The following is a 24,254-nucleotide window of genomic DNA, read 5'->3' on the forward strand; positions in this document are numbered from 1 at the left end:
ATAAGAATTTTAAGGACAAGCTTCCAGGTGTTGTCTACTTAGGGACAGAAGAAGTCCTAAATGCTCCTAGCAGTGATGTTTTTTTTTTTTTGTTTTGTTTTTTTGGTTTTTCTCCGGTACCAGGAACCGAACTCACGACCTTGCGCTTGCCAGGCAGGCGCTTTTGCCGCTGAGCTAAATCCCCAGCCCCAGTGATTGTATTTTAATAATAACATATGAAAAGAACTCCCAACTTATTAGGTAATATCTTTGAACCACATTTAAGATTCTGGGAGATTACCAGAATGAGGGGATTAGAAATTGGCAAATCTAGGTTGCTAAATTAAGGGGGGAGGGAATCAACTACTATATCTTCAACCATGTAGGTTAAAAAATTAACTTTTATCTTCAACCATATTAGTTGATAATATAAGGAAATAAATTTAGATGATTCTGAGTTGCCTTAAGCAGTTTATATTTTGGGGTTTAATATGGGATAATATCAGCCATGATTTAATGCCAGAAAGCATAAATTTGCTCTGCTCCCCTGCTAAAAAGAAATGAAGTCAGGCTTGGTGGCATGTCCCTGTAATTCTAGCAGTCTGGGAAGCTGAGGCAGAAGAATCTAAAGTTTGAGCACAGACTGGGAAACTTAATAACTTGGTGAGACTATGTCTTAAAGTAAAATATTTTAAAAGATCAGAGGGAATATAGCACATTGCAAGGCGCAGGGGTTCAATACCCATTACCACAAAAAAAGAAGAAAAAAAGATATTTTCCATTAAATTATATGGAAAAATATGGTTCATTATGAAAATGTCATACTAATTATAAAAGATGTCACTTATTACACATTTGCATGCCCTGATTTTGGATAAAGATTTGTTGTATACACCAGTTTTAATTTAATTTTTACAATTGCATAAAGTAGGTACTAATATACCTCCATTTTTAAATGAGGCTTAAGGAAATTAAGTAACACCACAGTGTTACGTACATATGGACTCTTTGGCTTTTAAAAAGAGAGTTTTCCACTTCTAGAGTCTGTTTTCTTAATATGCCTAACCATTCTTAAACTTGCATTTATTTTTTAGTTTTGAAACAGGGTCTCAGCAAATTGCCTAGGTAGAACTCATACATATGACCCTCTTCCCTCAGCCTCCCTATGGGCTGGGATTATAGCTGTGTGCCACTGTGCATGTCTAGAACAGGCATCTTTGATGAAATAATGTTGAAGCAGAGCCTAAAATAAAGTAAGCAGGAAGAAATGTTGATGGATATAGATTTGAATGACTATTTAAAATATAAGCATGAAGAACCCTGTATTAGTCTGCTTTAGGTTGCTATACAAAAAAAAAAAAAAAAAAAGTAATAATAACAATGATTGGGTGATTTAAAAGAAATTTGTTTTCTGTGTGGTATAGAAAGCCCTTCTGGACCTCGACTCACTCCAGAAGAATCCACATTTGTAATCCCATGGAAAAGTTATTGGAATTCTAATAAGTTAATTCCAGCCTACCACTTCCAGAGCAACTCATTGGGAGAATAGAGATACTAAAGCATGTTTGTAGTTGTGGGGAGCCAAGCAAGTTCTGAGTCCATTCAGAGTAATGGCTAACCAGAACAGAGGCCTCAACCCAGGGCCAAACCTGGGTTTTATTAATTCCTGAAGAGAGGAGTGCCTCGGGGTGAGTGACTGAGAGTGGTGGGAGGGAAGTACAGGAGTGCTGTGAATTGGGCTAGGTAGGAGGCCTGATATCACCTCTGCAGTATGCAGAGAGAGATGCAGAAAGGATAATCTGCATATCATAGATTGGGGCAGTACCTAGTGTTTTGGGGTTGCTGCTTCAATTTTGATGCGTACTCCATGTTCTGAGAAGTCAATAGCCTCTTTTTTTTTTTGAGGCACATTCTCTAGCTCTCACATTATTTGGGAGCTATAGGCAGGGCTTCACTGACCTGTCTCATTGCTTCAAAAACTACACATCAGCACGGGAGAGACCCAGTTGCATTGCTTAAAGCCAATTTAGGGGATAGGGAAATGTCCTAGCCAGCTCTGTCCATATCAGTACATGGAGGTAGGGCCAGATGTTCTTCTTTCAAGGAGAGCCATCCAGGTGGTCCTCCACATACAGGAGCAGAGAGATCTTTGGTGTCTCTTCCTTTTAGAAGGACACTAGTTCTGAGCTGGGTGTAGTGTCATGTGCCAGTAATACCAGCACTCTAGGAGGCTGAGGCAGATGGATTGCATGTCCTAGCCCAGCTTAGGCAACTTGCAAGACCCTGTCTCAAAATTTTACAAAAGGAGGGGGCTTCACACTGGGTCTGCAGCTTCTGTGAAGGCCCTAGGTTCAATTCTGAGTACCACACACACACAAACATACTAGTTCCATTGGATTAAGGCCCTACGCTTATGAACTCACTTGGCCTTTTTAACTTCCTTAAAGGCTTTATCTCCAAATACAGTCACATTGTAGGTCAGGACTTCATACAAATTGTGGAGGAACACAGTGAAACTCATAGAATATCCTTAGACAGGATCATAAATACATTATTTTATATATATATATAAAATCTATATAATAAAAGTTATGAGAACATTTGTTGAATTATATAATATCTTTGCACATTCTTCCAATTTGCTTTGCAGTCATGATAACATTAATCACAACCTTTACTTTTTTTTTCTTTTGAGACTGTATCACTGTAGTGCAGGCTGGCCTTGAACTCATTTGTGTATCCCAGTTTGGCCTCGAACTCGAGGTGATCCTCTTGCCTCAGCCTCTCCAGTGCGGGGATTACAGGTGTGTGTCACCATACCTGGCAACCCTTATTTATTTTAATATGAAACTTTATTATACCGTTATGTGAAAGCATTAGTGCACTGAGGGTTTTTGTTGTGATTTGTTCCCTTGCATATGCTTGGTAAGCATTCTAACGCTCTGCTATAAACCAGCCCACTTCTAAATTTCATTTTGAGAAGTTCTCAGTAAGCTGCCCATGTTGGCCTCAAACTTGAGATCCTCTTGCCTCAGTCTGCTAAGTAACTGGGATTATAGGGGTGCACCACCACACCTGGCTGGGGCTTTAAATTTTTGATATACAGTACAGATTCAGAGGTTTTCGTGTCTCTCAGGTATCATAAAACTAATTGTTGTCAGGATTCTGCACTTTCTTTCTAATACATACATTTATGTAGGTTTTTGAAATATAGTTTTTGAACTTTTTAATAACCATATTAGAGAATATACATGTGTGTTTTTAAAAAACATATGTGTTTATGTACACACACATACACTCACACATATCAGATACCCTGCCAACCACTATATATATATATCATTTGCTCCCTACAACAATTATTGTCAAGTTCACAAACAAGAGAAATTAAGCTACATAACTAGCTCTGAAATAGATCCAGGATCTACATTTGCTTCTGAAACTGGACAACAAAATAAAAGAAATAAGCAGAATGATGCAAGTCTGATAGCCTTCTGGAACATGTATAATAATCACTAAATATTAAGTTAGCATATCTGTATGGGAAGCTAAATTAAACTGCAAGTTCATACATTCTTCATCACATGACATTTTAATGTGCATGTATGTGTAGCGTGATTTAGGTTCTGGGGATATACAGTGAATAAGACTGTCTTAATGTCCTGGTTTGTGCGTAGAGAGGAGAGAGAAGTGAGCATGTAAACATTCATAACAAAAAGCAACAAAATTTAAATCATTTGGTGTGACTTGGTACCTCTGTGTTTACATTAGATGGAGTTATTAGTCAGAAGTGATATTTAAGCTAATATTTGTTAATAAAAATACAGAGAGTTGGGGGAGAAGGGAACAAGCTTGTGGTATATTCCTGGAACATAAAGAGAAAATTGGAATAGATTGAGAAAAGTATACAAATGGGCCAGATTATAAACCATAGTAAGAAATTAGGATTTTGCTCACATCCAGTATGGGTGGTTCTAGGGAATTATATAAAGATGGGTTTGCTATGTTTCAGTAATGACTAGAAGGTATAAGAGCAGTTATGTCTGTCTTTCTTTTCTACAGTCATTTACTCAATAAGATTTATTGAGCATAGTCACTGGTCCAATTATAGTTTTAGCCATTTCTTTTGTGTGATAAATTTATTTGGTCACATGAAATTTCACAGATTTAAGAGACAGGTGATTTTGAGAACAACGTGTATATAAATTATTGTTACACCTTCAACTTACTGGAACTCTGAAATAGACCTACTGATAAACATTTAATTCTTAGAACTTGCTGATGTCTGTCTGGGTTTGTAGTAATGGGCTATAGAATGAATTTGACATTTGTGTATTTTTAAAACGACCCTAAGTTGTACGCTTTCTTGTAATTTAACTTTTCATGAGGTAAAGAATTTTATCTTTGTTTTTTATTAATTTTTTCTGTAGGATATTCAAATTAAATCTGGGATATTTTCCACTGCTAGTTTATTTACATTTTAACTGATAGAAATGAATTTTAAAATTATATTACAAATAAAATTTTAATGGAAATTTTTGGATTTTCTTTACGATTTTAGTCATTTTGTCCAGTGATGATGATGATGACAATGTTAAGAGTATCCGAAGAAACAGCCTATCTCCTCAGCCTGCTGACTCAGCGTGTTCTTCTCCAGCACCATCCACTGGAAAAGTAGAAGCAGCACTGAATGAAAATCACTGCAGAGTTGAGCGTGAGCCAAAAAGCATTCCACCAGAGTCAGAGCTAAACACTGTCACATTGCCAAGGAAAGCAAGAATGAAAGACCAGGTACTCTTCACATTGATTCAAATGAAATTCTCCCCTTTGGGATGTAAATCTGTTTTGCTTTTTGCAGTGATAGGAGATTATTCATTAATTGGGGATTAGATACCACTTAGAAGATTATTCTACAAGACCGTAATAAAAAATACCAATTAAACTAAAGGATTGAATGTGAAAATTCAACAAGAAAAACAGTATCAACCTTATATAGTTCAGTGCACTGATACTTGTTGCATATATTTTATGATTGTTATTTATCGCTTTCTCTTGGATTGTTCCCTTTACAAGGATGTAGTGACCTTCTTTGTCTCTCTTAATCAGTCTTGGCTTGAAATTCACTTTGTCTGCAAATAGAATAGCTACCCTTGCTTTCTTCTTGCTTCCTGTTGCATAAAGTATTGTTTTCCACCCTTTTACTTTCAATCATGAATTTCTTTTTGACTTAAATGTGTTTCTTGTATGCAGCATATTGTTGGAACTTGCTTTTGATCCATTCTGCCAGTCTGTTTCTTTTGATTGGTGAATTGAGACCATTAACATTAATGGTTACAACTGATATGTATTGACTTACACTTGTCGTGTTATTTTCCTATTGGCTTCTCCCTCCCTTTTTTTCTCTTCCATTTAATTGTTTGCCTTGCCTGGTGGATTTCTTCTGTTGGTGTTCTTATTATCTCTTTCTAGAATGTCCTTCAGAAAATTTTGGAGTGCTGGTTTGGTGTTCATGAATTTCTTCGGGTGTTCTTTGTCGTGGAATTATCTTATTTATCCATCAATTTTGAAAGATAGTTTTACAGGGTACATCAGTCTGTGTTGGAGGTTGTTTCCTTTTAAGGCTTGAAATATTTCACTCTGAACTCTCCTTGACTTGAGGGTTTGTGTTGAGAAGTCAGCTGTGATTCTGATGGACTTTATAAGTGATTTATTTCTTTTCTCTAACAGGTTTTAATATTCTATTCTTGTGTTGAATTTCTGGACTCTTGACTGTGATATGCCTGGCTATAGATTTTTTTTTTTGTCATTTTTTTAAATTGGAGTTCTATATGCCTCACTTACTGTATGTCAGATTTGTTTCCCTGCCAGGGATATTTTCTGCCATGATGTCTGTGAGCAGGTTTTTTATATCATTTGTGCTATCTCCTGCCTTTTCATTGACTCCATTCAATCTATGTTACCCTTCTCCGCATCATCTAGCAGCTACTGGATTGATTTCTCATGGTCCCTTGCTATTTTTAAGAAATCTTTCATGATTGCTAACTGAAAGCTTATCTTCAATATCTGAGATTCTGTCCTCACATTGGCTCATTCTGCTGTGGATAGTTTCAATAGAATTTTTATTCTCCTAGATACCTGTTGGAATCTACTTTATAAATTCCATTTCTTTCCTATATTGGGCACTCATGGTTTCCATCATTTTCTTAAGCTTTTCTATTTTTTTAATCTCTACTCCAGCATCACTAAGCATAGTTTTCATTGTGGACACCATCTCTGTAGTTATCTGTGAAATTATTTCTGTTTTAATTTTTTTTCTAGAGTCTCATTCATTTACTTTGTTACCACTTCAGAGAGGCCAGGTGGGTGGCTTTTGGGTTGTCCCACCTTATTGCCTCCTGTGTTTGCCTTCGGTGAACTAGATGTCTGGGGTTGCATTTTGTTTAATTGTCTTCTCGCTCTCTCACTCTCACTCTTTTTTTTTTAGTTTAATTCCTGATTTGATGCTGGTAAATTGCCTATAGTGAGTTGCTTTATTGCTAGTATTTAGAACCCTTAGTAAATAACTATTTCTTCAAGGTGTCCTCTGGGCATATCTGGTTTTAGGGCTTTGGTTCTGTTGAAAGATCCTACCTATTCAATTTGTTGGGGATGAGAAGCTGCCTGCTTGGTCCAGCCCCTGGTTCTTTGGCATTGGCCCACAGTATTTTCTGTGACCCTAATGCCTCAGTCTTGGTATGCCAGGAAGAAAAGCTAGTTGGAACAGTTATGTCACTTTGGCTAAAGTGGTATAGTCAGCAATAACAATAGTATCAAACACAGCCTAGAAAATCACAAACTGAGGTAACCGTTAATTTGTCACCTTTAAGTGTATGGGCTAGGTTTATGATTATGTATCAAAATCTAAAAGAAAACAGCAGATTATATGTAGTAAATAAGTCCTCAATATGATGATTTTACCCTCAGTAGAAAATTTAAAACAAGTTGGGGAAAAAATAGAGAAATAGAAGAAGTGGAAGAGGTTAGAAGCAAGGCTGGAGGACAAAGGGGGATCATGCAAACTTTGGGAACCTGGTGCAGAAGATAGGAGGGAAAGCAACAAGGAAGAAATAAAAGTAAGAATAGAACAACCACAGAGAAGCTAGAAACCACGTTCACACTCTTAAAAAACAATATCAAACAATGAAAAGAAAGAAAAAGTGGGGGAGAATAGTCAACATTTGTCTTTGCTGTCACTGGTAGACAATGCGTGGAGACAGAGTCCAGATCCGTGTTGATTTATCCCAGCAAGGCAGCAGTAGCTTTATTGCAGGGTAGTGGATCATCTTAGCAAACCTGCACCTTTATTTCCCCCTGAAGTACAGGCTAGTTTCTGGCCATGAGGCTGGGACCAGACCAGTTCAGCCTGAAGCCATCATCACACCTTCTATGTGCTTGAACTCAGTTGGATCATCTCAGTGAGCCTGCATCTTTATTTCTCCTGAAGTATAGGCTGGTTTCTGCCTGTGAGGCCGGGACCAGACCAGTTTAGCCTGAAGCTATCATCACACCTTCTATGGGCTTGAACTCAATTGGGAGCCACTAGATGGACTTGTTCTGAGTTCTGAGCTCAGTTGGCCCCTCTGCAAGATGGCTCCCATCTAATCGCCCGCTCCCACAGGACGTCCAGTGCAGTCTTTCACATCCACTGTTCCCTTCCACTGCTGCCTCTCTGCAGGAGGCCTCTGGTGTTGCCAGCAGTCACCATGTATCCATGGGTTTGAACTGTTCCTTACACAGAGTGAGTCCCAACTTGGAGAAGGTTCTACTGGCTACCTTACTTCTTTGTTGAAGTTTCCCTCTTTGCTCTCCCTGTGGCTTCAGTTCTCGCTCAGATCCTTCCTTGGTCCAGAAGACACACTTCCCTCCTTCTCTTCCTCACACTGTTATATTCCATTATCTGGACAGCAGTCTCTCCTGCCTACCACTCCACCATCTTCCTGGAAGTCCCTCCCAAAATTTGTTTAACTGTATATTATTTGACCAAATAACTGGTTCCCTGGAATTCCCATGAATCTCAGGAGAATTACTTCACTCATCCCCAGTATATAAGGCTATATCTGTTTTCATGATTATGTATTAATAAACAACCACAAAAAGAATCATTGCCCAGTAATATGTGTATGGCTGAATAAGTTATGATATAGTTACATGATGTGGCCATTAAAAATAAAAACTAGAGACATGTCAGTGACTTAGGATTTCTACAGAGTATTGAGTAAGAATAGCAAGATACAGGAATATGTGTGTATTATTCTATTTTTGTAAAAATAACTTCAATAGAATAAAACTTGCATGTTAAAAAAGTTATATATGTGCATGTATATGTCAAGGTCCCTAGGAACTAGATGAAAATATGGAAACAAGACAGTATACCAAAATACCCTAAAGAGGGTTTTGATAGGCAAATACAGTGGAGGAAGATAGTAAGCTGTGTAACAACATGTAAGCTGATATACGCAGTTTTAATGTCTTAGGCACAAACCACTTAAACTACAGCAAAGCTAGTAACCAGAGTAGTGAATATGAAATGTAAATATTGTCCAAATTACCAACAGCTTTTAAAGTATGACAGTGTCTTTCATCTTGGTATTTGGATAAAAGGTATGTTAAGTTTATAAATTGGTGTAACTTTACTGGAGGGCAATTTGGCAGTATTTCTAGCCAAGTATTGAGATTAGGCTGTAGAAATGCTCATTGGACATGGTTTGTAATGGGGAAATACTGGAAAGGTCTTAAATACAGTAGATGTCCAGCATATTCAGTTTAATAAACAATTTCCACAGAGTTCAAATTGTTAGTTGAACAGTTCTCAGGCTAACAGTTACCAGACTGGCACACCAAAGCACAAGAGGACGTCCAGTGCTCTTGTCAGTCACTTCTGTGGTAGGGTGGGGACCACTCAGATTGTAAACCCAAGCCTTCTATTGCATCGGCTCTGCTCAGCTGGAGCACTTTTTTGGGTTACTGGGTTTTGAACAAAGGACCTAGGTACTGAGCTATATCTCTAGCTTTTCTTTTTTTTAAATTTTGAGACATGGTTGTATAAGTTCCAAAGTTCCTCAAGTTGGGCTCAAACTTGTGATCCCTCCTGCCTCAGCTTTCCAGCTTGCTGGGATTACAGCCATGCATCACCAGACACCCAGTTCAGCTGGAGCACTTTTAAATTAATTGTTTTATTAGTAAGCCATATAGCTCTCACGGGGAGAGCGGGACTAAACCAAAACCAAGCAAAACTCCACAAATTAAAAACCTCTGTAGTAGAGTTCTATGAATAATTTGGGGAAATGTTCATGCTAAACTGTTAGTAAGCCTGAAAAAAAGCAGTTTAAAAAATCAGAGATACATAGAATCACATTTGCTTTTATTCTTTTAATTGTTTAAACTGATATATAAAACATAAAAATTGTGCATAATTATGGAGTACAGTGTGATGTTTCAATGATATATACATTGTGTAATGTTTACACCAGGTTAAGCATACCCATCTCCCAAGCATTTAAAATTGCTTTATGACAAATACTTACAAAATCTTTTCTTGTATTTGAAATGTACTATATATTATCATCATCAATAGTTGCCCTGTTATGCAGTAGCATACCAGAAATTTTTTTACTAGTACCCAAATGACCCATCCATCCCTATGCCATACTCTGTTCAGTCCCTGGGAGCCACCATTCCATTTTCATCTTTTACGAGATCAATGTGTAGGTTCCACGTATGAGTGTGGTTATCTAGTACTTGTTTTCAGTGCCTGGCCTTATTTAACATAATGGTCTTCAGTTCCATATTTTCATAAATGACAGGGTTTTATTCTTTTCTATGGCTGAATAATATTACCTTGTGTGTGCATACTACATTTTTTTTATCCATTCAACAGTTGATGGACACTTAAAGTTTCCATTTTTTGGCCGTTGTGAATAGTACTGCAGTAAACATGAGTGTTCAAATGTTCATTCTTCAGCAGACTGAATTTATTTCCTTTTGATATATTCATTTCAGTTTGGAGATTGCTCCATCATTTAGTTGTTCTATTTTTACTTTTATGAGGAACCTCCATACTATTTCCAGTATGACTTTGTGATTTATATTTTCATCAACGGTATACAAAGGTTCCTTTTTCTCCATATCCTTGCCCTCGCTTATTATCCTTAAATCTTCTTGACAGTTGCATTATTGGAGGGAGGTGGTGTGTCATTGTAGTTTTGATTTGCATTTTTCTGATAATGTTGAGCAATTTTTCATATACTTGTTGACCATTTGTGTGTCTTCTGTGAGAACTCTCTACTTAGTTGACTGCCTAGTATTTGAATTATCAGGAGTTTATTTGTTACTGAGTTAATTCCCTACCTTGTATATTTTGGATATCAATTCTTTCTCAGTTGTATACATTGCAGATATTTTTCCTGTATATAGTCTCTTTGCTGTTAATAGTGGGTTTTTTTTTTTTTCCTAAATTGTCATTGCTATGTGGAAACTTTTTAGTTTGGTGTAATACCTTCATCTTTTTTTTGCTTGTTTTGTTTTTGGGTCCATATTTTTTAAATCCTTGCCCATTTCAACATTCTGAAGTGTTTCCCCTATGCTTCTTTCTGCTAGTTTTGTAATTCTAGGTCTTACATTTAGATTTTTAATCAATTTTGAATGGTTTTATGTATATGGGGAGAAGGAGGGGTCTAATTTCATTGTTCTATATGTGGATAGTCAGAAATCCAAAATCTGATATGCTCCAAAGTCTGAAACTTCCTGAGTGCCAACATACGACATGCCAAGATTTTTAATTTTGTGTTTGAGATTAGGGTTGTTCCACAGATATTCCAAAATCAAAAACAAATTCCAAAATCTGAAATACTTCTAATTCCACTCATTCTGGGTTGTAGACACAGAAATTAGTTTGTGTTAATCTGCTTTTGCAGGGGCTGGAGATACAGCTCAGTGGCATAAGCGCCTGCCTGGCAAGCGCAAGGTCGTGTGAGTTCAATCCCCAGTCCCATAAAAAAAAAAATCTGCTTTTGCAAATGGCTACACAAGTCATACTTTAACATCAAGTAATTTAAAATATGTAAAGCATCCTTTTGTAATGCAGATAACCATTTCTATAATTGCTTGTTTTGTAAAGTGTTGATGATTTCCTTTAAGTCCCACCACAGTCGCTATTACTTGCTAACTTGTCCAGCATTTTACTGTGCATAAAGCCTTCTTTAAAGCCTATTATGTAAAACGGCTAATGTGTATAATCTTTATCCTTTGTAGTTTTCATTTTAGGAAAGTGAAACTTAAGTTTTTACTGAGTTTTACCAGATAAGATCATTACAAGGTAGTTTAGCTGTGTAGTCCAATAACCAAAGGTGTCTAATTTCTGGAATATAATGCTATTACTAGAATTCAAATAATAACTGAAATACTACTAAATAAAATAGAAGGGATTGACTTTTATTTTGAAACAACAAATTTCTGTTTCTCTAACATTCTTGAAGGAAAATAAATTCTATGTTGAAATAATTTACATTATATGGGATCTTTGTGTATGTGTTATGTTATGTTGTGTACTGTTTGCAGTCTTGTTACAATAACTTATTAAATGAAAATTTTCTTTTTCAGTTTGGCAATCCTATTATCACCACACCTCTAAAACGTCGTAAAGTTAATTCTCATGAAACTTTAATTGATCCTATATCTTTAAGATGCCCAAGTACCTTTGAAAGTGTCATTTTAAGCTGTCGAAGTATACGAGTAGGAACACTGTTTCGACTATTAATAGAGCCTGTAATTGTAAGTATATTCTCTTCGTTTTGCTAATTATAAGATTCAGAATTTCACTGGCAAGTCTCATTTGTAATATTTAAATTTTATTGAGTTAATCAAATATCAAATTTATTTCAAGATTTGAAATTGCTTTCAGAGTATTGTCTTCATTAAAAATTAACAGATTAAAATTTATTATGATGAATATGTTTGCAGTAGGGACAAATTCACTATAGGAAGATACATATAGCTCATAATGACTTATGGAACCTTTCAGTATATTTTATTCTCATGCCAGCTCAGTTTTTGAAAAGACTCTATTGAAGAACAGCAGTAAGAGAAAGAAGAATCCAAAAGCTTTTGAGTTCTGCTGAAAATGTTATACCTTTGAGACTTCTAAAAATAGGTTATTGGACTACACTGGACACCCAAGAGGCATTATACTTTTGGACTGGTTCTGTGTCCACATACCTAAAAGATTTTCTGTAGTCCCTTTACTTACCTGTCGTCCATGTCTGCTTGTTACTTTCCTGCCACTAATCCCATTCAAGTGTTTGTCTTCTATTTGAAATTCTAATGTAATTTCCTTAACCCAATGTTCTTTATCATCAGTTTTTTCTTCCTAATGAGTTTGAAACATTGTTGGTAGGTTGATCCTCCTAAAACTGCCTATTCTGTAATGCCTTAACTTGGTATCCTTTATTATATTTTCTATCTCCTAATATAAAGGTTACTTTGTATATATCGTAGTATCCTTAGGAGAGCATACTGTATCATAGCGTGAAAGTTAAAAGATAGTTTCATTGTTTTTACTTAAATTGTAATAAGTACAAATAATTTATTTTCTGATAAAATTTCTTGGTTCTAAAGGTACAGTGTGAGTAAAAGAAACTTTTACAGGTTAGTTTATAGGAGCAAATAAAATATGAACATGATTTCTTAGCAGAACAAAGCTTTGTGGGGAATCAGCATTTCTTTTTTCATTTCCATCAAAGTACTCCAGCTTGATAAGTTTAAAATTTAACAATTTAAAAGTTAGAAAATTTCAGAAGTATTCAGAGATGTGAAACAAATGACATATATCCTGTTTATTGCCCAATAATATTATAACATTGCTTTGTAGTGATGGGTGAAATTTGTATTTTGTTACAAATTTTCATACTACAAATAATCTTTCTGGGTTTTATCACTTGATAAAAATGTCATTCTGTGTCACTTTATACTTCAAAAATTTCCTGGTGTACTCTGTAGATTTTATGACTTTCCCTCATATTAATACTATTATCACTCCTCTGTATAATAAAGTTTTGTTGGTGATTTACAATTTTAATGACAGTAGCTATTGATAGCTTTTAGTCTCAAAGAACTGTCAAGCACTACATTAATAATTAGATGATTTTTTTCCCCTTAAACAGCTTAGGTTATATATTGCCTCAGTGAAGTAAAACTTTAAATTTAATCCAAAAAGGATAATATGTGTAATATAAAATGTGCTGATATACTTTTTAAAATTAAAGTGCTAAGCAAAGTATTTCAGCCAAAAAATGTAATGTAGAAAATTTGCTATGCAATATTAATTTTTGTAGCATAGGACTTTTCCAAAAGACATCTTCCATTGAAATACTGGATCTGTGATTTCTATAGAAAGTATAATTACAAAAACAAATATTTTATTCCTGAATATAACCTAATTTTCATCCAGTCTGCAATAGAGTTGATAGTATCTAGAAATGCCAAAATCATTTACAAGTAAAGTGGGTTATATCATTGGGAATATCACATATCCGGATATGAAGTTCTTCATTTTTCCATTGAAAAAATGAAATCTAATATCTAGTCTTTCAGTCAGTTTAGTTTTTAAGATGTTTTGAGATGTAGCCCAATATCTACTTGTAATAATAGTATTAATATACACAAATTTTAAATGACATAAATACTAAGACTTTGTGGGGGTAGTACTAGGGATTGAACCCAGGGCTATATCCCTAACACTCGTGGTGGCGCACACCTGTTTTTATCTTTTATTTTAAGACAAGCTTCCTTTTAAGATGCTGAGCTCAAGCTTGCAGTCCTCTTGCCTCAGTCTCCCGGAGTGCTAGAGTATAGGTGTACACCATTATACCCAGATAAAACACTCTTCTTAAATTTCCTTATCTCCTGGAACAATTTTATTCAAATATTTTGTGTCATTTACTATATTTCATTTCTATTGCTACTTTTTCAGTCACCTGACATTTTTCTCAAGCATGCAACTTTAGCTTCTGTGTATGCTGAAGTGGTCTAGGCTGGCCTCAGTGTTTCAGTCCTCCTGCCTTAGCCTCCTGAGTAGCTGGGATTACAGCCATGTGCTATTGCTTGAAGAATTCAAGTAATGTGTTACTTTCCAATGAAGCCAGTTAACCCTGTTGCTTGATTTTTTTTTTCCTTATTAGTACATGTTTGCAGTACGTAATGGTTACATTAATCATAAGGAATTGGTATTATACATAGCACACCTTCATTCTTTTTACATACCTTCAGTGAACATGTTACTTCGAGAGAAATCTTTAAAAGATATGTTTAGTAACTTTCTAGACTTAGTAACGTGTAGTTATTACCAAATTTATATTTTCTTGTTTTGTTTTTTACGTTATGAAAATTTTCCGATTATTTAAAGAATATTACAATGAACATTTCTATATTGCCAATTAAATTTTATCATTAGGATCATAGTGTACAGGTTAAGTATCACTAATTGAAAAATCCATGCTCAAATGACACTCAGTTTTGGATTGGAGGGCATGGTGGTATATGCCTGGATTTCTAGCTCTTTGAGAGACTGAAACAGACAGAACAGTCACCTATATCCAGGAGTTCAGCACTAGCCTGAGCAAATAGTGAGACCCCATTTTTAAAAAAAAAGTTTGATTCGAGCTAGAGGTGTAGTTCAGTTTTAGAGCTTGTGCCTTAGCAGGTGCAAGGCCCTGGGTTCAATGCCTAGCTGCGAAAAATAAAGTTTTGGACTTCGGAAAATCTAGAATTTCAGATTGTCACATTAGGGAGGCTCAATGAAGCCTAGGCAAATATTGCAAAATTTGAAAGTCTCTAAAATCTGAAATATTCTGGTCCCAAGCATTTTGGATAAGGAACACTCAGACTGTATGTGCTTTTCATATATGTGTGTATTCCTCTGTATCAATCAATCTTATTTTTTAAATGCATTTCTATAAACGCAAAACATGATTATTCAGGTTGTACCAGGCTTAATAGTGTTTTCCTTACATTGAAATAATTAGTTAGAAAATTACCAATTTTTAAATCACCAGTAATAACTGACTTTGGCAAAGACTTTCATTGGATGCTAATACCATGGAGTTAAGGATTGTTTGGGAACAGGATATTGGCTTTCTGGTATCTCCCTTCATATTATATAATTACAAAGGGAAAATATATCTTTACAGTATAAGAACCTAGCAGTTACTGTGTTGGCCAACTGATTTAAGTCAGACAACATGTGCCTTCTATTATACCTTCTTTGGAAAAGTTTTAGCACATCCCCTGTGTGTTATATTTGGTGGAAATGTATTACTTGAATTTTTAAATTAGGACATACAAGTCTAGGATGTTGGTTGTATTGTAGAATTTAGCCTAGAATTCCTTAAAGGTCATGTCATGAAGAACAGAGAGAGGCAGATTTCTACTGTAGAATGGAGTGAACAAGAGAAATAATACAGCCTTGAAAACATCATGCTTTGAGAAGAAGTTAAAGTTCTGAGTAGTTTTGGAAATTTAAGCATGTTGAATGAAGTTCAGTCTTGATTTCTTAAATGTGTTAATGTTTTGGTTGCATAAGAGAAGGTACTTACTCTTCAGAGATACATGCTAAAGTCTGGAAATTACTACGATGTATGTTTCTTGCTTGGTGAAAGGCAAAGGAGTATGTGTATAAAGAGTGATGTGGTAAATGTGGCAAAATACGAAGTTAATGAATCTAGGTAAAAAGTACTGTATCCAAATATTCATTGTAATATTATGTTAGCTTCCCTAAAGATAATTTAGTAATGTAGTGAAAGTTGTAAGTACTTTAAAAAATTGAAGCTTCACTTTCTGAGAGATAATTTTGTAGTACAAATATTTTATCTTAATGTTAAGCATGTAGCCGGGTGTGGTGGCGCACACCTGTAATCCCAGCACTCGGGAGGCTGAGTCAGGAGGATCGTTGTGAGGTTAAGGCCAGCCTGGATTACAAATTGAATTCAAGGCCAGCCTGAACTGCATAGCGAGACCCTGTCTCAAAAAGACCAAAAAAAATAATAATAATAATGTTAAGCATGTAGTAAATGGCTCAGTTTTTCTGCATACTATAGACTTTAAGGCACATGTTACTTCAAGTATGTGTAATAAAATCTTCATAAGTGTATGATTAGTACTAACTTATCTTAATTTTTTATAGTTTTCTGTAGATTTTATCAAGATACATCTGGATGGTAAGCCTTTTTTTTATGTTTATTCCCAAAAGCTTTGTTTACACTGAATCACTTTACAGGAATAAAAGATTAAAGGATATTTACAGAATTAAAATGATTAGTCTTTACTTACATCTTCTTAACAAAGGGCATATATCTTGGTATAATTTTATTTTGTAACAAAAACCTAATTTGCTTTTGCCCTTTTTTTATTTAGAAAAACAAAGTAGAAGCTTCTTCCTTTTGTTTTTCTTTTGATTTGGTTTGGTTTGGTGTGGTTTGGTTTGGTTTGGTTTGGTTTGTTAAAATGAGGTCTTGGTATGTAATCCAGGCTGGCCATGCACTCATGGCAGTCTGTTTGCCACAACCTCCTAGGTACTGGGAGTTACAGGCGTGGACCACCACGCCTGACTATAAGCTTCGTCATTATGTTTGTAAGTTATTTACAAAGCATAATTAATAAATGGCTAAACTTGTACTTCCTTCACCAGATTCTGCCCTCTACGAATTGATTCCTTTTACATTTCTATTTGTTTTCCTCCAGAACCAGAAAGTGATCCTGTAGAGATTATTTTAAATACCTCTGATTTAACTAAATGTGAATGGTGTAATGTCAGAAAATTGCCAGTAGTGTTTCTTCAGACGATACCAACAATTTATCAAAAGCTGAGCATGCAGCTGCAAATGAATAAAGAAGATAAAGTACGGAATGATTGTAAAGGAATAAATAAGTTAACAAGTAAGTTGTGTACAACAGACTGTAATATGATAACACAATCTGTAGAATAGTACGAATGTGAATGCACCAGGAAGTTGAAGACAGACCAGGACAGCATGACTGCATACGTTTTTTTTTTTGGAGTTTTTTGTTTTGTTTTGTTTTGTTTGTCTTTTTGAGATAGGGTCTTGCTATGCAGTTCAGGCTGCCCTTGAGCTCACTTTGTAACCCAGGCTGGCCTCGAACTTGCAACAATCCTCCTGCCTCAGCCTCCCAAGTGCTGGGATTACAGCCATGCACCACCACACCCAGCTGCATATGTATTTTAGAGCATGTATTGAAGTAGTATTTCTCAAGTCACTCACTTCATTTATAAGAATGTATTACAGCTACCTCGCAAAATAGAAGTACTGCTTCCATTTTTTAGATGAAGAAATATCTATAGAAAGTGGAACACTGAAGATCAAATCCAAGTTTACCTACTTAGAAGGTTTTCAAAATGGATTAAAACTCAAAAAGATCTGTACTGTTTAATACTGTCATATTTGAGTAAAGACAGTTTCTTTAACTTGTAGGAACGTTAAGTGTAAATCAACCATATAAATCTGGAATCCTTAAAATAAGGCTTAAAAAGTTTCTAGGTTCATAGAAAGAGCCTTTGTCTGTTATAACGCATAGATACGTTTCTCCAGTTTGTTTCCCTTAGCCTTATCGTATAGCACAGTTGCTTATAAAATAAATATATGTCATAAAATATATGTCAGCAGTAATTGCTGTTTCAGCTCAATGATGAGTGAATACTATTATTAAAGCTGCAAAAGTTGACACATTAGTGAATAGCAGGTTTGCAGTTACATTCCCTAGAGATATTAGCAATTCACTTGGCAAATTTCCTTTTTGAGTTTGACAAACATATTAACTGATATATTTAAGATTATAGGGGCTGGGGATTTAGCTCAGCAGCAAAGTGCCTGCCTGGCAAGTGCAAGGTTGTGAGTTTGGTTCCTGGTACCGGAGAAAAACCAAAAAAAAAAAAAAAAAAAAGATTATAGATAGATTTAGATCCTATTCAGTAACATATTAGTTATATCCATGAATAGATGTATTCTTAAACTGCTGTGGGTTTTTGTTCTTGTTTTTGTTTTTTGTATTTTTGTAATTTAGGTGACATTGTCAGGTAACATGGATTTTTTTTTTCTTTTATTCCATTATTTATTTTGTATCTATTATATGCTAAATTTTGCTTTGGATATGTATTCCAGGACTTCTGATGATCTTGTGAACTCTTTTGTACTGATTTTAATTGTATTTCTTTTCAGATTTGGAAGAACAGTACATCATTTTAATTTTCCAAAATAGCCTTGATCCACAGACAAACATGGTATTTGAGAACATCATTAATAACATTGGTATAAAGAATAATGTTTCCAATTTTTTGGGAAAAATTCTCTTTGAAGAAGCAAATAGCAGACTTGTTGCTTGTACAAGAAGCTATGAAGAAAGCATCAAAGGAAGTTGTATGCAAAAAGAAGACAAAGTTAAAACTGTAATTACGTTTAAATGTTTTTAAAAGTTTTAAATAATGGATTATTTAAAAGGGAAATGCTTTATTATAGTGATGCTCATTTTGCTGGTTTTTTTTAAATTCCATTTCACAATTTGTTTTTATACATGATATGTAAACTGTCTTGTATCAAAACATTAATGATGGGGGCTGGCAATTTAGTTTAGTGGCACAGCACCTGCCTGGCAAGTATGACGTCATGAGTTCGAGTCCCAGTACTGGGAAAAAAAAAACAACAAAAAAATCAAAACAAAACATTAATGATAGCCAAGGTTAGTGGCACATCCTTTAATCCTAGCACTTCAGGAGAGTGAGGTAGTATTGCAAGTTTAGGGCAAGACCCTGTCTCAAAAGGGCTGGGGAGGTAGCTTAGATTGCCTCTGAGTTGAATTCTCAGTTAAAGAAAATACAGACAGGTCTTGGAATCATTTTTACTTCTTCTTCACACTGTTCTTATCTTTTTGTCTTCTTTTTTTTCTCATCCCTGCTAATTTACACCCCATACCGTGTGTGTGTGTGTGTGTGTGTGCGCGCGCGCGCGCGCGCGCGCGCACGCACACACTTCCACATTCAAATTGTTGCCTTGTGTCTTGGATTTACGGAATTGTAGTCACTTTTGGGTGGTATACATTTACCGTGGATACATAGTTGAAAACTTGGGAACTAAAAAATTGGTTGTTTGATTTGTCAAAATATGTATCCAACTATATAGAATTTACTCAAATAGTTAAGTAACTCGGAAGCCATATGAAGCAAAGGCCACAATACTACTAGAGCTGAATTTTGGTGACTTAATTTATTGGGAATAAATCTCAGCCTGAATTACAGCTCAGAAATGTGGCTCTTATTTAAGGGACAATCTTAGTAGTTGAACAAAGACGCATAGAGTTAGTGGGTTGGGGAAAAGAGTAAAGGAAAAACGGGACTCATTCTCCTTTTGTGGAGTTGTAGGCAGGAGAAAATACCAGAGGAAAAAAGAGTAGCAGAAGCCAGACGTCATCTGGGATGGATGTTCAATAGAAGGCTCTTTCCTGTTAGGACTTTCTATTTAATTTAGTTCTGTAAGGTTTGAAATTCAGTAGACAGTGTCCCTGAACTCTGCCTCCACATCCCATGGTGTACTGAATTTAGGTAGACTTCTACTGCTAGGGGAGGATATCACTTTGGTTTTTTAAAGGTTCTTTGAATCTTACTAACAGAATCTAACTTTAGAACTCTTGTAGCAGTAACACACTGGCAAACAATTCATTAGTAACATATTTTGGGAAAATATCGTTGTCTAAAAGTTATGGAAAGAGGCGCTTAATCCTGCCTTTGTTAATTGTTAAATATCATGCATCATTTGCTAGATTCATAATTTTAATTCTTCCTAATTGAAAGCTTTCTATGCTTTGCCCTTGATCTTTTCATAGAAAATTTTTCTAATCTTGTGAATGGGTACTTTAATTTCCTTTACCAGATGTCCTTTGAATCTAAAATACAACTTAGAAACAAACGAGAATTCCAGTTTTTTGAGGATGAGGAAGAATCTGGAGAAAGCCATACCATCTTCATTGGGCCTGTAGAAAAGTAAGAGAATTCTTTCACATTTGCCGTGCTTTAAAGCTTTGTCTGTGTTTTCTTACATTTAGTTATATGGATACATAAAGCTTTGTTTATTTGCTTTTCTTTAAATTACAGATTGATAGTGTATCCACCACCTCCTGCTAAGGGAGGCATCTCTGTTACTAATGAGGACCTGCACTGTCTAAGTGAAGGAGAATTTTTAAACGATGTTATTATAGACTTTTATTTGAAGTAAGTTAGTTTTCTGCTGACCTTCTAACAAATCTTTAACAAAAATCTTAACATTCCGATGTATGTTTTTGTTTTCTAAAGTTAAGTTACAGTTGGATTTTAAATGTTACAGTTAAGTTGGATTTTAAATGTTATCATTGCCACTTATTGGGTGACCTCTGGTAAACTGATTTGTCCGTACCTATTTCTGTATTTTAAAAGTAAAAATAATATATCAAAGTATTGTAAGAATTAAATGAGGTAATGCATGTCAAGTATAGGAAAAATTCCCAACACAGTTTTCCTAAAATAGTAGTTTATTTTACATTTACTGGTTTGTCTTATAAAATGGGCATATGTATCAAAAAAAACAGAATGTACCATCAGTATATTCATTGCTGATTTTCCAGTTTGTTTGTGTATTTCATAAAATGTTTAAAACGTGGTTGTAGAAACCTGCTTAGTTGATTTTTTATAGCCTACTAGTGATTATCCCACTCTTTGGGGGCAAGCAGAGTGAAGTTTTGATCAGAAAGTGATAATTATAGTTGAATTTCCATAAGGGTATTTTGATAGTCATATACATTTTGGAAGTCTACATTAGCTGTCATTTACGGAAATTGAATTAAGGTGATTGAAGAAGCCTGATTAACATTTTGCTTGGCATAAAGAAAAAAAAAAAACTGAAGAATAAAAAGAACTGATAAGATGTTTTAAGAGTTGTGTGGTGTATATATATAGCAACAGCAGAACTCCAGAACTGGTTAAATGAGTATTAAGGAATACGGATGCCAGATAACTCTGAGTTTTCTGATTCATAAGATGTACTAACAAATGTTAGAGTACACTAAAGCAATGAGTGCAGAACCAGAACAGACTTATGTGGGGAAGTGATAAGTTCCCTTTTAAATATCTTGTGATAGAGAAAAAAGAAATGGACTGTTTGCATAAACCATTGAATATGTAGTTCCCGCAGCCATGTCCAATCTGCAGCTTGCCCTTTTTTCTCTCTTTTTGTCAGTGAAGAGAAATTGTCTTAGGCCACAAGTAAAATACATAATACAGTTGATGAATATGTATAACAAAACTTCTTTAAAAAAATTTTTTTTAGCTGGATGTGGTGGCTCACACCTGTAATCCCAGCACTCAGGAGGCTGAGGCAGGAGGATTGTTGTGAGTTCAAAACCAACCTGGACTACAAAGAGAGCTCAAAGCTAGCCTGAACTGCATAGTGAGACTCTGTCTCAGAAAGACCAAAAAAAAAAAAATTTTTTTTTTTTTTTTAATTATAGCATTTAAATAAAAGGGGAGAAAAAGTGGGCTGGAGGATGGACACAGCTAGAGGTTGGTTGAGCTTTGAACTGGAGATACATAGATTTGGAGAGCTTTATTTTGTAAGTAATTATAAGAATGAATGAAATTGCTTAGGTAGGAATATAGAAAAAGAACTATAAACACAGACCCTCTAGAGCAGATTTTAAGATATAGTGGAGGAATTTAAAAGACTTAACATGAGTAATTTCCAAAGTAGTAAGACAAATTCAGAGGTTGATGTTATAAAATTTAAGAAAAGTATGAGCTTTGGCAAGAGGATGTATATGGTACAGCAGAGGTCAAAAGCAAATAAAGACTAATAATAATTTTGGGTGGCATACTATAAGCTAATTAAAGTCAAGTGGAGAGCCAGTCCTCTGTGGTAACAAGTGACACTGCTCTTCAGTGGACATCTGTTAAGGAACCACCCAGCCAATAATAACAAGGTGCTTCTAGACAATTTGTACTTACACTGCTGCTTAACATAAGATGGCAAGCAGTTTCATCCAGTGGAGTATAGTGCCAGAAGAAGCTGCCAGAACATAAGAAAATAAGATCCAGAATCTCAGTATTCAAGATGTTCAGATTGTAATTGAAAAGTCACTTTTTTCACCAAGCATAAAATATCTTGCAGTGAAAGGCAGTAGACATCAACAACTAGGAAACAATGTACATCCATATTATCTAAAAAAAAGATTTAAAAGGATTCATCATAAAAATGCCTTAATAGACACTGACCATTTATGAAACAAAGTATGAAAAAATAAACAGTGGCAATTTTAAAACTAAAAATACAAAAGCTGAAATAAAAACTTCAGTAGGTGGGCTCAGCAGCAGAGTGAAAAAACAGAGGAAAGGGCCAGGGATCTGCCTACAGAAAACTCACTTCAGATATAATGATATCTACAGACAAAGGAACAGGATAGAAAAAGACAAACTATACAGACATTACTTTAAAAAATGCAGGAGTAGGCTGGACGTGGTAGCACAAGCCTGTAATCCCAGCACTCAGGAGGCTAAGGAAGGAGGATCACTGTGAGCTCCAGGCTGGCCTGGGCTACAAAGTAAGTTCAAGGCCAGCCTGAACTGCATAGCGAAACCTTGTCTCAAAAAGAAAAAAATAACAAGCATTATTATATTAGTATCTGGTAAGTAAACATCTAAATAAAGAAAAGTACAGGGAAAAAAAAAGGACATTATATAATGGTAAAGGGGTAATACAGAAAGAAACATAGCAGTCCTACATTTATGTATACCATATAGTAAAGCCATAAATATGTGAAACAAAAACTGATAGGCTTGAAAGGAAGAATAGAAGACAAATTCCATAGGTATTATTGGAGATGTCAGTATTCTTACTAGTCATTATAGGACAACTAGAAAGATCAGTGGGATATAGAAGAACTCAATGTCACCATCTCCAGTAGAATTCACTTAATATCAGAAAGTCATATATTGCTACTCAGGTTAACTGTACTCCCTTTTCAAGGGTACTGTTTTTCCTTTTGAAGATTTAATGGTGATGGAGTATGTTTCAGTGAAATAAAATATATCATTTGTTCTCCAACAAAAGAAACTGCCCTAGATTTTAAATGCCTAACTTTGCAAGACTCCTTGAAATGTAACATACATTCAGGGCCATTCAAAGAAAGCAGTTCATCTCTTAATTGGTAAATCAAAAGATTATATTTGGGTTGGGGTTGTAGCATGAGCACTTTGCTATCATGTGAGGCCCTGGGTTCATCCGCAGTACACACACACACACACAAAAAAAAACCACTGTGTTTCACAAATAACCAACAAAAATATGACAAGATGTCCAACATGACTAATCATCAGAGAAATATGAACCAAAACCACAATGTGATTTCACTGCATCCCATCAAGATGGCTACTATCAAAATAAGAAAGATAAGGAGCAAGTATTAGCAAGAGTATGAATAAACTTGGAAACCTTGCTCGTGATTGGTAGTGCTATAAAATGATGTAACCACTATGAAAAACAATATGGCACTTCTTCAGAAAATCAAAAATAGAACTACCACATGATCCAGCAATCTCACTGTTGTATAAATATCAAAAACAGGGGGAAAGCAGGATCTTGAAAACATTTGCATATCCACGTTCATAACAGCACTATTCACAGTAGCTAAGAGGTGAAAACCACTCTACTGTCCATTGATGTATAAATAAGCAAAATGTGGTACTTTATGTACATATAATAGAATATTTTTCTTGGAAGGAAACCCATCATATGCTACAGTAACCTAGATGTGAACCCTGAGGTCCTGTGCTAAGTGAATAAGTTAGTCATGAAAAGACAAGTACTGTATGATTTCACAGATATGAGATTAGTGTAATGCAGAAAAACACAGAGTAGACTTGGTGGTTACCAGAGAATGAAAAGCAGGAAAAGACAGTCCATGGATTTGGAGTTTCACTTCTACAAGATGAAAAAGTTCTAGGAACCTTCTGTATAACATTTTACATTGTAAAATTTTTAAGGTGATAGATTTTATGTTGTTTTTTTTGTTGTTTTGTTTTGTTTTTGCGGCACCAGGGATCGAACTCACGACCTTGCGCTTACACTACTGAGCTGTACCCCCAGCCCCAGATTCTATGTTCTTACGGTAATTTTTTTTTTTTTTTTTTTTTTTTTTTTTTTTTTTTTTTTTTT

General features: G+C 35.1%; 1 protein-coding gene across 1 annotated transcript in view; it reads left to right on the forward strand.

The window, feature by feature from the left end:
- Positions 1–24,254, forward strand: part of Senp6 (SUMO1/sentrin specific peptidase 6) — a gene marked incomplete at its 5' end in the record, with an annotated part of 98,480 nt that overhangs the window by 43,899 nt on the left and 30,327 nt on the right. The window contains 7 exon segments of the mRNA XM_013505827.1: positions 4,541–4,770; positions 11,617–11,787; positions 16,193–16,226; positions 16,750–16,944; positions 18,243–18,469; positions 19,947–20,056; positions 20,168–20,284. Coding sequence (XP_013361281.1) covers positions 4,541–4,770; positions 11,617–11,787; positions 16,193–16,226; positions 16,750–16,944; positions 18,243–18,469; positions 19,947–20,056; positions 20,168–20,284 — 1,084 coding nt within the window.

Source organism: Chinchilla lanigera, unplaced genomic scaffold (assembly GCF_000276665.1).
Source record: "Chinchilla lanigera isolate Chin_1 unplaced genomic scaffold, ChiLan1.0 scaffold00101, whole genome shotgun sequence".
Taxonomy (NCBI): domain Eukaryota; kingdom Metazoa; phylum Chordata; class Mammalia; order Rodentia; family Chinchillidae; genus Chinchilla; species Chinchilla lanigera.